Consider the following 12,042-nt stretch of genomic DNA (forward strand, 5'->3'; position numbering starts at 1 on the left):
CATGCTTCGGGTGGCTAAAACAAGATGCAGATCACATGATATTTAAGGAAGTTCACTCTAGTTCTCTGCCATCTTTTTGGGGGGAGGGGGACAGTCATTCTCTCCATGCTGAGGTCATTCGCTTATCTCTTCACAGCCTCTCCTCACTACATTATAACCACACCTAGCTTGATTCTACTTCCTCCTTAACCCAAACCCTGCAATTTCATACACGGTGTGTTTAATAGACAGAATGGTACTTGGGTTCAAATCCTAGCTCTGGCTCTTAGAAGTCCCATGCTAATCAAGTAGTAAAGGCAACCAAAGCCACAGTTGGGAAGGACAAGAATGCATGGAGTCACTCAGTGGTTCTGAACATCTGGTTTGACTTGCTTTGGCCTGATGCCTTGCTTATTAAAGATAAGGTTTTGGACTCAATGATCTCCTGTCTTTTCTAAGGACTCAGGGAAGTGCTCTGTCCCTAAGTTCATGGGAACAGGGGTTTTAAAGGCTGGTGAGAGACCTGCCATGTCAGAAATGCCCTTTAAGCTGCAGAACTGAACTACGTCCCCAGGTTATGTGGTTATACAGGATCTTTCTAACATCTAATAAGATTTTCATACTTTATTCTCTTTCATTCAGAAAACAATAGGAAAGAGTAGCTGCTAGGAATCAAGAAAACTTTCAGTGCCCTTTTTAAATCCAATTTCAAGAGAAATCCTTCGTTACGTTGTTTTTCCTGAATTGCCATCCATTCATGCAGCCCCACTTGTGAATACAGAGGGCTTAGCATGAGGCCTTGGCAGTGACTTTTGTTTTTGCTAGGTAGAGTGCAAACAGTAACTTCCACTCACCATAGCCAGAAATGATGCATTATCTGCAAAATGAATACAAACAAGGCAACATTTATGGTACTTTAAATAATGAGAAAAAAAGAAAAAGAAAAGAAGGCCGAGCCTGAATCAGCACGAGCCCTCACTTTCTCTGTGTTCAAGGCCTCCTTCTCTACTCAATGCCTGAGATAGGCAGGGAAAAAATGCTGGGGAATGCCTGCATATTCCAGTGAAAACCGTACAAAGGAGAAATTGTGTGGGTATGAAGTGATCGCCAACTGTGAACACAGCGAGAGGCCTCTCTTCGGAAACTATGGCATTATTTATAGCACATTTTATTTCACAGAATGCACTGCTCTCATCAACATCCCGAGACAGCCAGAAAAGAGGTATCTCTACTAGATCAGAACCAATGTCATCTCTGCTTCATAGATGGGCAGGCTGTGGCACGTGAATACGCCAAGTCACAAGTCAGAGCATTTACCACAGAAGCCAGCAGTCAGTGGGTACTTACCAACATGTGACAATGAGTTGATCTAAAATTTCTGGCTCTTATTACTAAGTTTCCTCTAGTTAGTAGAGTCCAAGAAAATTGCTAACCCCAAATCAACAGTGCTCCTTAATCAATACAACTTAGCTAGCTCAACCCTCTGAGCTGCAAACAGAAGCAGCAAAGTGTTTGTTTACTCTCTCTCTCTCTCTCTCTCTCTCTCTCTCTCTCTCTCTCTCTGGTTTTTCTAGACAAAGTTTCTCTGCAGTTTTGGTGCCTGTCTTCGATCTCGCTCTGTAGACCAGGCTGGCCTCGAACTCACAGAGATCCGCCTGGCTCTGCCTCTGGAGTGCTGGGATTAAAGGTGTGCGCCACCACCGCCTGGCTTTTGGTTTAATATCTTGTAACGGATAAATTACTTTGACAGACTAGCCAAAGAAAACACCTGTAGACAAGTGCCAATTAATTACCTGCGGCGCCAGGAGAGGTAGCCTAATATAAGCCAGAAGTTTACTGAGCTCCTTCCGCCTCTGCTCCAGATCGTGGCGGACCCAGGTAAGAAGTGCGTTCAGTATCGTCTCCTCATTAGGAATGTTCATGTCATCACTGGCCAAGAGCTTTGCAATTTCATTGGCTGGGAGTAATACAAATTCCTGGTTTCTGATTACTTCCATGAAATGTTCCTAGAGGGGAAAAAGGCAAATCAATGATATCGTTCCGCTTAGCCATCACTATTTATATGAAAGAAGCTACATTTCTATATTAATAATATAAAATATTGTAATCTGTACTTTAGACACAATTGTGTAAGGAAAGAAAGCAGGAGAAACACTACCCTGTGCCTCTCGTTAAGCATGCGTGAGTGGACACAGTGTCAGCTTGCTACCTTGTGAAGTGGGCCCGTGGCATTTATTTACTGTGGCTGGAGTTAGGGAATAGTTTTGCAGAGGCTTCTGGAAGAAGACTGAAAAGGATGATGTAAACACCAAGGAGGATGACTAATATCAGGCTCACTGTTGTTGTTAAGGAATTTAGGGAGCAGTGAGGTTGCCTCTGGACCCAGGAATTGCCTCCAGGCTGGCCAGGCTTCCTAAGATTCTGAATCAAAGTCCTCTGTTCTGCCACGGCGGAACACTTGTCTTTAAGCTTATTCTACAGCCAAAGCAGCCATTCACATTTTGTTCTGATCTGCGTTGTTTTAAAGACGGGGGTCTACCTATATAGCCCAGGCTGGCCTTGAACTTGAGGTTCTTTTACTTCTGGAATCACAGGTGTGTGCCACCACACATACCTCAAAAACATTCCTACGCTTTTTAGAAGACCACCCAGGATTTCAGATCTATTAAGAAAACTCAAATCTCTTCTAATCTGATTTATGCAGAGTTAGTTTGCTTTTAGCAAAAAAGGACCAAAGCAAACCTGTTAACCTAGCATGCACTGGGAGCAGGACCTGGGACTGCACATGACTGAGTCCTGACTGCATGATAGAATCAAGCCCTCTGCGATTTGAAATGGGTCCCTACAATCCCCTCAGGAGTGAAATAACTTGTTTGTCATGTTCATGTTAAGTAATCTGGAGAGAAAGAAATCTTTTATTTTTACTTGAAAATGTGTGCAAGCATGTGTGTGGGTGCAGTGTCTGCAGAGGCTAGAAGCTAGATCACGGGTAGTTGTGAGCCATCTAAATATGGGTCTTCTGCAAGAGCTGTACACAGTCACTGAGCCATCTCTCCACCCTGAGAGGAAGAAATCTCACTCTCTGCTGTGAAGTCTGTAAGTCTTAACGAATAACGGATACAAATACAAACTCCTGACATGTGATCTTGTAATGTTTCTCTTACACTTCCTAATGTACTATCTGCCTCTGCATACAGATTTAGTCAATTAGCTAAGGCTGTCTAAACCAGAGCTGGAGATAAGGCCTATCAATAACTATCTTCCATATTAAAATGAGAATCATATTTTCCATTTAGCCTGTGGTAACCCAAGCGAGATACTGATCTGAAATCTATCTTGGGCTGCCATTCCTTTCAGCAGAGTCTTAGGAGAAAAACCATTCATGAATAATTAACCAAATTCAATTGCTCCAATTCATCATGATTTGTTAAAAGATACCAAAGTGAATCTACTTTATGTGATTGATTATCATTTTCAGGAACATATTTTAATAAAATCTCAGTGCTGGAATGGCTTCAAGCACACTGTTGTACTCAGTTGCAGACTGACATTATAAGATGATTTGGGAACACACAGCAGGTGCCCAAAATGATCAAAACTAGGCTGGGGCTGTAGCTCAGCAGTGAAGTGTTTGCCTGGCGTGAGTGAGGCCTGGGGTTCAACTCCCAGCCCCGTAAAACTCTCAGCCCATTTACCCCACTTGTCATTGTCATCCTGAATAAATGCTTTGCACAACGGGTAACAAGCCAAATACCTGTGGATGCTTCTTTTAGCGTCACTTTTTATAGTAAAATAGACCAAATGTCCAACTACAGAAAGTTATAACTCAGTAATTATTAAGCAGGCAATATGAATTTGGAGGAAGATTACCTAGTTGTATGCAAAGATATTTAATGTATAATGTTAGGCAGGAGTCTTGAGAAATAAAGATGCATTTCTGGTCATTTAACAAGGTGGTGTGTCCTGGCGTTGTGGCACACACCTGTGACTCCAGCTCTGAGGAGCATGAGGCAGGAGGGTTGTGAATTCGAGGTTAGCCGGGTGCAAGCAAGTATTATATATTGGCTAAGCCACACATCTGCACAAGACTAATGTGACTGTTCTACTTTCCAGTGGGATCAGCGGCGTTTCATCAGTAAGAGGCAGCTAGCCGACAAACTGTTACTGTGTGTATTGCAGAGACATGCCCTTTTCACTCTAGGCTAAATTACACTACATGAAAACCGAGTTTTTCCATAGATTACCCAACATGACTGGAGCAAGTCTAAACACAAAGTTCTTTTCAAAAGCATGGCTTTGCTTTAAAGAAGCTATTTTAGAAGAATTCGATGATTTTTTTAAAATACATTTTCTAGACTGACAAATCACATTTAGAGTTGTATATGTTCATATTTGCTTCATAAAAACTCTAATGACATTAAGTAGTTGTAATGATAAACTGATCTAGGATGTTCTTGGAAGTTAAATGAAATGCTCCAGGTCATGTTCCGTGGCAACGGAGAAATGGGACAGAAGCTTCCAGACTCCGGCATCCCGAGGAGCTCTTCCCCGTTTCTGCCCATGCTTGTGCAGGAGGTCTGAGCATGCCCTGCACATCATGCACTAACTGAACTCATGGGTCCAGCACTATGCTTGTCTCATACTTCCGGTCTGTTTCTTGAGACAAGCAGGCATCATGTTGCCAGACGCTTGCCCTTTCCCCCTGCAGAATCGTTTTTAAGCAAATGAAATTACTGAGGGATTTATTTAAACTGAAGATTGAATCTTGCTTTACATTCTTATTCCGTTCCCATAGCAACATTCAAATCAGACAATCTGCCTCTAAATTACTTATTGTTATTAGAGTTCCATCGCGTTCCTCTATTGAAACTAAGTAATGTCAAGTAATGACCTTGACATAAAAAAAAAAATCTACTGCAACTAATTGGCTATGAAAATAGCTCTAAAAACATCCAGCTAATTCCAGTGGAATTTGCATCGCAACCTTAAAGCGGCAATCATGCCTGTACTGTAAACAACAGGAGTGACCTAAATGCATGTATAAAAGTCCTTCAGAAGAAAGAGAGGTGGGGCCTGGGGAGATGGCTCAGGGGTAAAGGCTCTTGCTGCCAAGCCTGACGCCCTGACTTTGATCCTTGGACCCACATGGTGGAAGGAGAGGACCGACTTCTGCAAGTAGTCCTCTGATCTCCACACGTGCGCTTGCTCGCACATAATATATGTAATAAAAATACAATATTAACAAACACGAGATACTAAGTTATAAAATTATTTGGAAGAAAACAAACCTAGGTCTACTTTATTTACTCACATTTATTATATTCCGAAGGAGTTTGAAACTGAAAGTTAAAATAAAAAATGAGGGTCTGGAGCACTGGCTGCTCTTCCAGGACCCAGGTTCAATTCCCAGCACCCACATGGCAGCTCACACCTGTCTGTAACTCCAGCTCCAGGAGATCCAACACCCTCTTCCAACCTTCAGAGGCACTAGTCATGTGCACAGACATCCATGTAGGCAACACACTCACACACACTAGAAAAAGAGATGGGAATGAATCTACAAAGAAGTGTGGCGAAGCTGCTAGATTCCAAGGACTTGATTTAAAAACATTTAGCTTACGCTGCATATTGCCGTGCTGTGGTGCAGTGATTTCACCAGATGCCCTATGACAATTACAGAGGACCCCCTCCTCGGAAGGGATGACACCAGAGAGGAACAGGCCCATCACAACTGCATGGCTTTATATGTGTGCTTCTGGTCAGAGAAATCTTTCGAGCTTTTCCCCAAACTGCTAGAGCACCATGAATCTCTTCCAAGACAAACCAACTCAACTGAAGTGTGGGAGGTGGAGGAGGAGGAGGAGGAGGAGGAGGAGGAGGAGGAGGAGGAGGAGGCAGGCTGACAGGTCTTCAATCTTGATAAAGTCTCGTCTTTGAATAACTAAACTGATGTACTGGGATGCCCACAGTCTTTCTTCCCTAGCTGCTCTACTGCCCTAGTTGAAGCATTTAAGGCAACACAATTTAGTCACTGCCCTTGTGGCAAGACGGCCCATTCTTTAAAAACCCACCTTCCTCTTCCTGTTCCCCTCGACCGTTGAAACTGAAGGCTGGTCCTAACAAGACACCGTCCATACGCCCTTAGTCCCTCACTATCCGAGATCAACCCACGCTTATGATCTCTCAGGCTGCTGAATCAGAACCCCTCTGATTTGTTTTGAACACATAATTCATGGCACTTAATAAGAGTGTTGTTCTACATGGTGGCAAGCACTTGGTTGTAAGCAGAGGCATCTGAAATAGGAGATCTCCCATGCATCCTCTTATCGTTCATCTTGATGCTGTACCAAAACACCACAGCCACCGTCAGTCACCAGTCTCCACCAGCGACTACGCAGCGGATCTGGAATCCACCCTTGGGCTGCAGTGGAATGTTTAGGAACCCAGCTTTTAAAAGCAGCACACCTGCCATTAGGATTCTCCATTAGGAGACCTCCGGCTTGTTTCCCTTTCCCAACTTAGTTCAAGTCATGAACTTGAACCTTAACACTTGTGGCAAAACCACATGAAAACAGCAACATGCAGGTAAGCTTTCAAAGGTAAGAAATGGGGCAAGGAGGACACGACTGTCTGATTTTCAAAAAATACATACCATAGTGTAATTGTGGGCCACTTTATGCAAATCTGTGCAGCCTTGGGCATCGGCAAAAGAACGGATTCCAAGGCAATTGGACGGGTGGAGCTGTTTCATTAGAAATTTACAGCATGCCTCCACGACCTGGGACAGCTGGAGAAGGCATGCTGTAGACAGCAGGCACTCAATGTTATCTTCTTTCAGTTCCAGTCGGCCTTAATGGGAGGAAATGCCATTAACGAGGGAGCTTCGGGAATCTTGTTTTCATACAATAACTGTTGTTGTCAACAGGATTTCTAAATAAAAGCCCATTACACACATTACAGACCCAGAAGGCTTAAGATTCCAAAAAGAAAAATATATTAAATGTGAATAATTTTATCCCCTTGTGACCTCTACTTAAAAAAGGATGGCAGCTGGCAGGGTGGCACACGCCTTTAATCCCAGTACTCCAGAGGCAGAGGCAGGAGGATGTCTGTGAGTTTGAGGACATGTTTGCCAAACAACTGCTTTTTATCTACTGAGTCATTTCCCTAAACCCAACTCATGTTATTTTTATATAAAAATTTTAAGGTACCCATCAAGGGACTGGAGCACATAATTACCTATAACTCTAACTCCAGGGCTTCCAATGCCTCTGGTCTCCATAGTCACCTGCTACACTCACATGTACACACACACACACACACACACACACACTCACACACACACAAAAAAACCTATTAAAAAATCGTTAAAAATGTATTATTCACAACATTCATCCTGATAATCATTTTAAAGGTTTTTAACATAGAGATTTTTAACCAATACAGAAAAGCATCAGAAGTAGTGATGATCATAGCAGAACTGACTGAACTACAGACTGCTTTATTCAAAGCAGAAATCTGAAATCTAGGAGAAGCAAGAGCCAGGAACTAACTGTTCAAGGCCATCCTTGGCTACATAATGAGTTCAATGTCAGCGTGAATATATGAGACTCTGATTGAAAACCATAAACAGACGAGAAAGGAAAATAAATCAAACCTGAAATCAAATCACATAATATAAATCGAAAGGGTTTTAGTTTATTTTCTGACTTGTTACCTGTGTATGCGTACTGAATTAAGGACCACAATGAATTCGGCTCTACACCTTCCATTTTTATTTCTTCTTGTCTTGCCTCCCTGACATCATTAGTAAACATAGCAGCGAAATAATCGGAGACGGAGGAGAGCACCAGTCTGAGGATACATTAGAAAGGCAATCAGTGAGTACATTAAAGCTGGATGTTCATTAATAAATGCATTCTCTTCCTTTTTCATTGGGCACTCACAGGAGTACCTGGTTCTGGGAAATGCATCCTACATTCGACAAACCCTTTTATGCTCTCAACTTCCTTCTTTTGAATAATAAATTACCATTACTGGAAATTTCCTGCTGAGCTAAATGATTTTACTATGCAAACACCATTTTATGGCATCTTTTTAAAAAAAGCTGTAAGTACTTGGTATTAAGTTGACTATATATATGAAAAGAAAAATGTAAAGGTTATTTTCTCTTCGCCAGTTTTGAAAATAACCTAAACTATTTGGGGCAGGAATGAATATGCAGAACATACTTGAAAATGGTGTTAGCAAATTTTATAATAGTTCACACTTTTTATACTTTGACTGGAGTCAATGGCAAGCTGGTCTGTGCAGTCACCACATGTACTTTGGCTTTCAACCCAGTGACTGGGGGTCACTGAAAGCTTTTCAGTGGGGTGGGGGGAGGAGCAGAGAGCCTGTGGGGTCATCTGTGTGATGGTGGTGTCAGCATGTGCCGCCACTGAGGTGACAGCGCAGTTTCACAGCCACTATGAGATAGATGCCTCTGGGAAATTCAGGTTGAAATCTCTAAGAAACCATGTTGTACCACAGGCTTTTTATCACAGGGATTTGTCAGTAAATGTATGCTAATCGACAGCTATGAACCCAAGCTCCTTCTTTTTAATGGTTTTATTTGCACTTCCAAGGGTTTTATAAAAACTTTTGGACAATGTTAATTGATACCGAAAGGCATAAAAGTAGTTGTTGTGATCATAGTGGTGATTAACAATAAGTAACTGAACAAATATAAAATTATCAGAAGAAAATGAATTTTTCTCTCCTAAATACTTTTCATTCTTTTTACCTCAAGAAATAGGTCACTTGTGTTTGGCAATCCTCACTGCCACCGTCATTTTTCATAGTTCATAGAGATCAGCAAACAAAATTAGGGCGTACACGGGAGTTTTAAAACCTGTTAAGGGGCAGGAGTGTACCTAAGTGGGCAGAGTACAGGCCTGGGTTCAACCCACAGCATTCAAAAAAGAAAAGAAAAACCGTTAAGATTTGTGAACTCTGTTCTGTGAGATGTTTTGCTTCTGGCTATCCACAAACTCTAATTTCCATCCAGCTTATTTAAAGCATTTAATGAGTATTTAATATGCAGGAAAACTGTTTACTGTAGCGATATCTACAGCAAATAATATTGACTGATGTGAGGCTAATGCCTGTGTTTCCATGAAAGAAAATAGGGACATGTATGCTTAGTGATCTCATATGCAGTGTTCTTCCCCACTCCCACCCCCACCAAAGCCTAGGGGTTAACTGGAGTGCATCATCTCACCACAGGTATTAAGTTATCTGGGGACTATTTCATATCAGAAATTACAAAACAATTACCTGTGAGCTGGAATCCTACGATCACCAGCGACTAAGATGACATCGCACAGTTGCTTATGTCTCAAGTAGTTTTCCATTTTTTTAAACGTTTGCTCCGCATGGTTAAGGGCTTGGAAGAATTCATCTGATGAACATGGCTCCATAGTATGGCAGGACGATAGTGTCTGGCTGCTATTGGAAGTCCTGATGGGGGAAAAAAAAAAAAAAAGAAAACATACATTAAAAAAAAAATTGGGGGCTGGAGAGATGGCTCAGAGGTTAACAGCACTGGCTGTTATTTTAAAGGTCCTGAGTTCAATTCCCAGCAACCACATGGTGGCTCACAACCATCTGTAATGAGATCTGGTGCCCCCTTCTGGCCTGCAGACATACATGCAGACAGAACATTGTATATATAATAAATACATCTTTAAAAAAATATATCACCATGTCGTGAAAGTTTTTCCCCACTAAGTCCCTGTAAAGCCTTCACATGCACTATAGAATCAATGCCATCAGTCAGTATTAGAGGATAACTACTCATTGTCTTAAAGATTTTTTTTTTTTTTTTCTGTGTAGAGTCTCACAGCATAGCCCAGGCTCACCTCAAACTCCAGTCTGGGACTACAGGCATGTATGGCTTACTGCTTTGGTGTTTTAAAAATCAATGATGCTTGGGTATGTGTGTCTTGTAAACACAGGAATGAAGGTGCTACTAACAGCTATAGCTACGTGTATTCTTTGTATTGCCATTTTTGGTTTCTCTCTGGCTAACCCTGGGACTCTGCTGAAGAAGAGCCAAGCTACAGTCTTACTGATGGATGTTATCTCCTAATATATTTAATGGTGTCATTATTATTTTGTTTGAGATACAAACTATCCTTTACTTAAAAATGGGCTATTTTCATAGGTTATCTATAAAAAACACTGTCACAAAAACAGCATTGCAAATAATTCTCTCAGAAACTCAGATAATCAATAATATATATTTAAAAAGCTAAGTTAGTTTAAAGTAACTTGAAGGCTGGAAACTGGGGCATGTGTGCTGGAATGGACCACCATATCTAATTGTCTAGGACCATTTGAGTCGGTCAATACCCAGGCAACATTTAACTTAGTTCTTATTTCTCAGCATATTGGAAGATAATTTTCTTAATATAACTAATAACCTTATCAAAAAATAAAACAAAACAAAACAAAACAAAACCAGATCTCTTCTTAAAGTAAGAGCATCGTGAAATCAATGGAATTAGTTAAGTTCCTTGCCAGAGTAAGAGAGATTGTTCATGCTGTAGAGACTGCTGTTTGATAAGGACCTTTTCCTCCTGGGAGGCAGCTAGACTGTATTCCCAGCCTGTCTTACACATAGGTGTGTTCTGAGGGAGGGGAAAATGCACTCATTAGTATCTCCTGATATATTTAATAAGAGTGGGAGAAAAAAAATCACAGTATTGTGGTGGTATTGTGTTCCCCCCAAATATTGTGTGGCCCTAATAAACTTGTCTGGGGTCAGAGAACATAACAGCCACTAGATATAGAAGCCAGAAAATGGTGGCACTCATGCCTTTAATCCTATCACTTGGAGGGCAGAAATCCATCCGGATCTCAGTGAGTTTAAAGCCACACTGGAAACAGTCAGGCATGGTGACTCACGCCTTTAATCCCAGGAAGTGAGGGCAGAAAGCAGAAAGGTATATAAGGTGTGAGGACTAGGAACTAGACTGGTTAAGCTTTCAGGCTTTTGAGTAGCAGTTCAGCTGAGATCCATTTGGATGAGGACTTAGAGGCTTCCAGTCTGAGGAAACAGGATCAGCTGAGGAACTGGTGAGGTGAGGAAGCTGTGGCGTGTTCTGCTTCTCTGATCTTCCAGCTTTAACCCAATACCTGGCTTCCGGTTTGATTTTTTTTTTTTTTTTAAGATTTATTTATTATGTATACAGCATGTATGACTGCAGACCAGAAGAGGGCACCAGATCTCATTTCAGATGGTTGTGAGACACCATGTGGTTGATGGGAATTGAACTCAGGACCTCTGGAAGAGCAGCCAGTGCTCTTAACCTCTGAGCCATCTCTCCAGCTCCCGGGTTTGATTTTTATTCAGAAGAACTTTTAAGATTCATGCTACATCTGGCGCCCAACGTTCGTGGTACGAATTCACGAAAAAGCCGCTAGTTGTGGCCTTGTGGGCCCAGCTCAGGCCTGAGTTACACTTGTCCAGTTGTGGTGGTGCATGCCCATTGGATTTACTGAAGGAGGCAGAGGCAGGAGGATACCGAGTTTGAGGCCAGCCTAGGAGGTTTGCTAAGGAGAAGCTTCAGCCCGGGCTGAGCCGTAACAAACAACACATTGATGAATATTTCCTGGCTAGATAGAAATACTTTATTTTTAGGCTCTGTCACTGAACTAGGAAATAAATTTAAGTCAGAAAATGGCCGAACACACACACACACACACACACACACACACACACACACACACACACGAAAGAACTAAAAAGATTTGGATCACCAACTATTTACCTCCTAATTCCCAAGGTGGCACCATGACATCAAAATGCTGAGGGGATGCTTAGAAAGGACCCTGAGTGAAGGGTCTGGAATTTGAACTCATGTTTTTTAAGACAGGAAATATCTAAGTGACAACATGGCCCAGCACCTGTAATTCTCCAGATTTCATATGTGTATAACTGCATGTGTATGTACATATAATAGTGCATGACAGGCCTCTCCACACCCTCTCTCTGGGACATGATCTTACTATGTAACC

General features: G+C 41.8%; 1 protein-coding gene across 2 annotated transcripts in view; it reads right to left on the reverse strand.

Moving 5' to 3' along the window:
• Positions 1-12,042, reverse strand: part of Klhl5 (kelch like family member 5) — a 65,774-nt gene that overhangs the window by 21,779 nt on the left and 31,953 nt on the right. For both annotated transcript variants that reach the window (XM_036201003.1, XM_036201002.1), the window contains 4 exons: positions 9,298-9,480; positions 7,697-7,833; positions 6,632-6,828; positions 1,773-1,985 (listed from right to left, as the gene is read on the reverse strand). In XM_036201003.1, coding sequence (XP_036056896.1) covers positions 1,773-1,985; positions 6,632-6,828; positions 7,697-7,833; positions 9,298-9,440 — 690 coding nt within the window. In that variant the 5' untranslated portion in view covers positions 9,441-9,480. The remainder of the gene's footprint in view (positions 1-1,772; positions 1,986-6,631; positions 6,829-7,696; positions 7,834-9,297; positions 9,481-12,042) is intronic.

Source organism: Onychomys torridus, chromosome 10 (assembly GCF_903995425.1).
Source record: "Onychomys torridus chromosome 10, mOncTor1.1, whole genome shotgun sequence".
In the NCBI taxonomy this organism is placed as follows: Eukaryota; Metazoa; Chordata; class Mammalia; order Rodentia; family Cricetidae; genus Onychomys; species Onychomys torridus.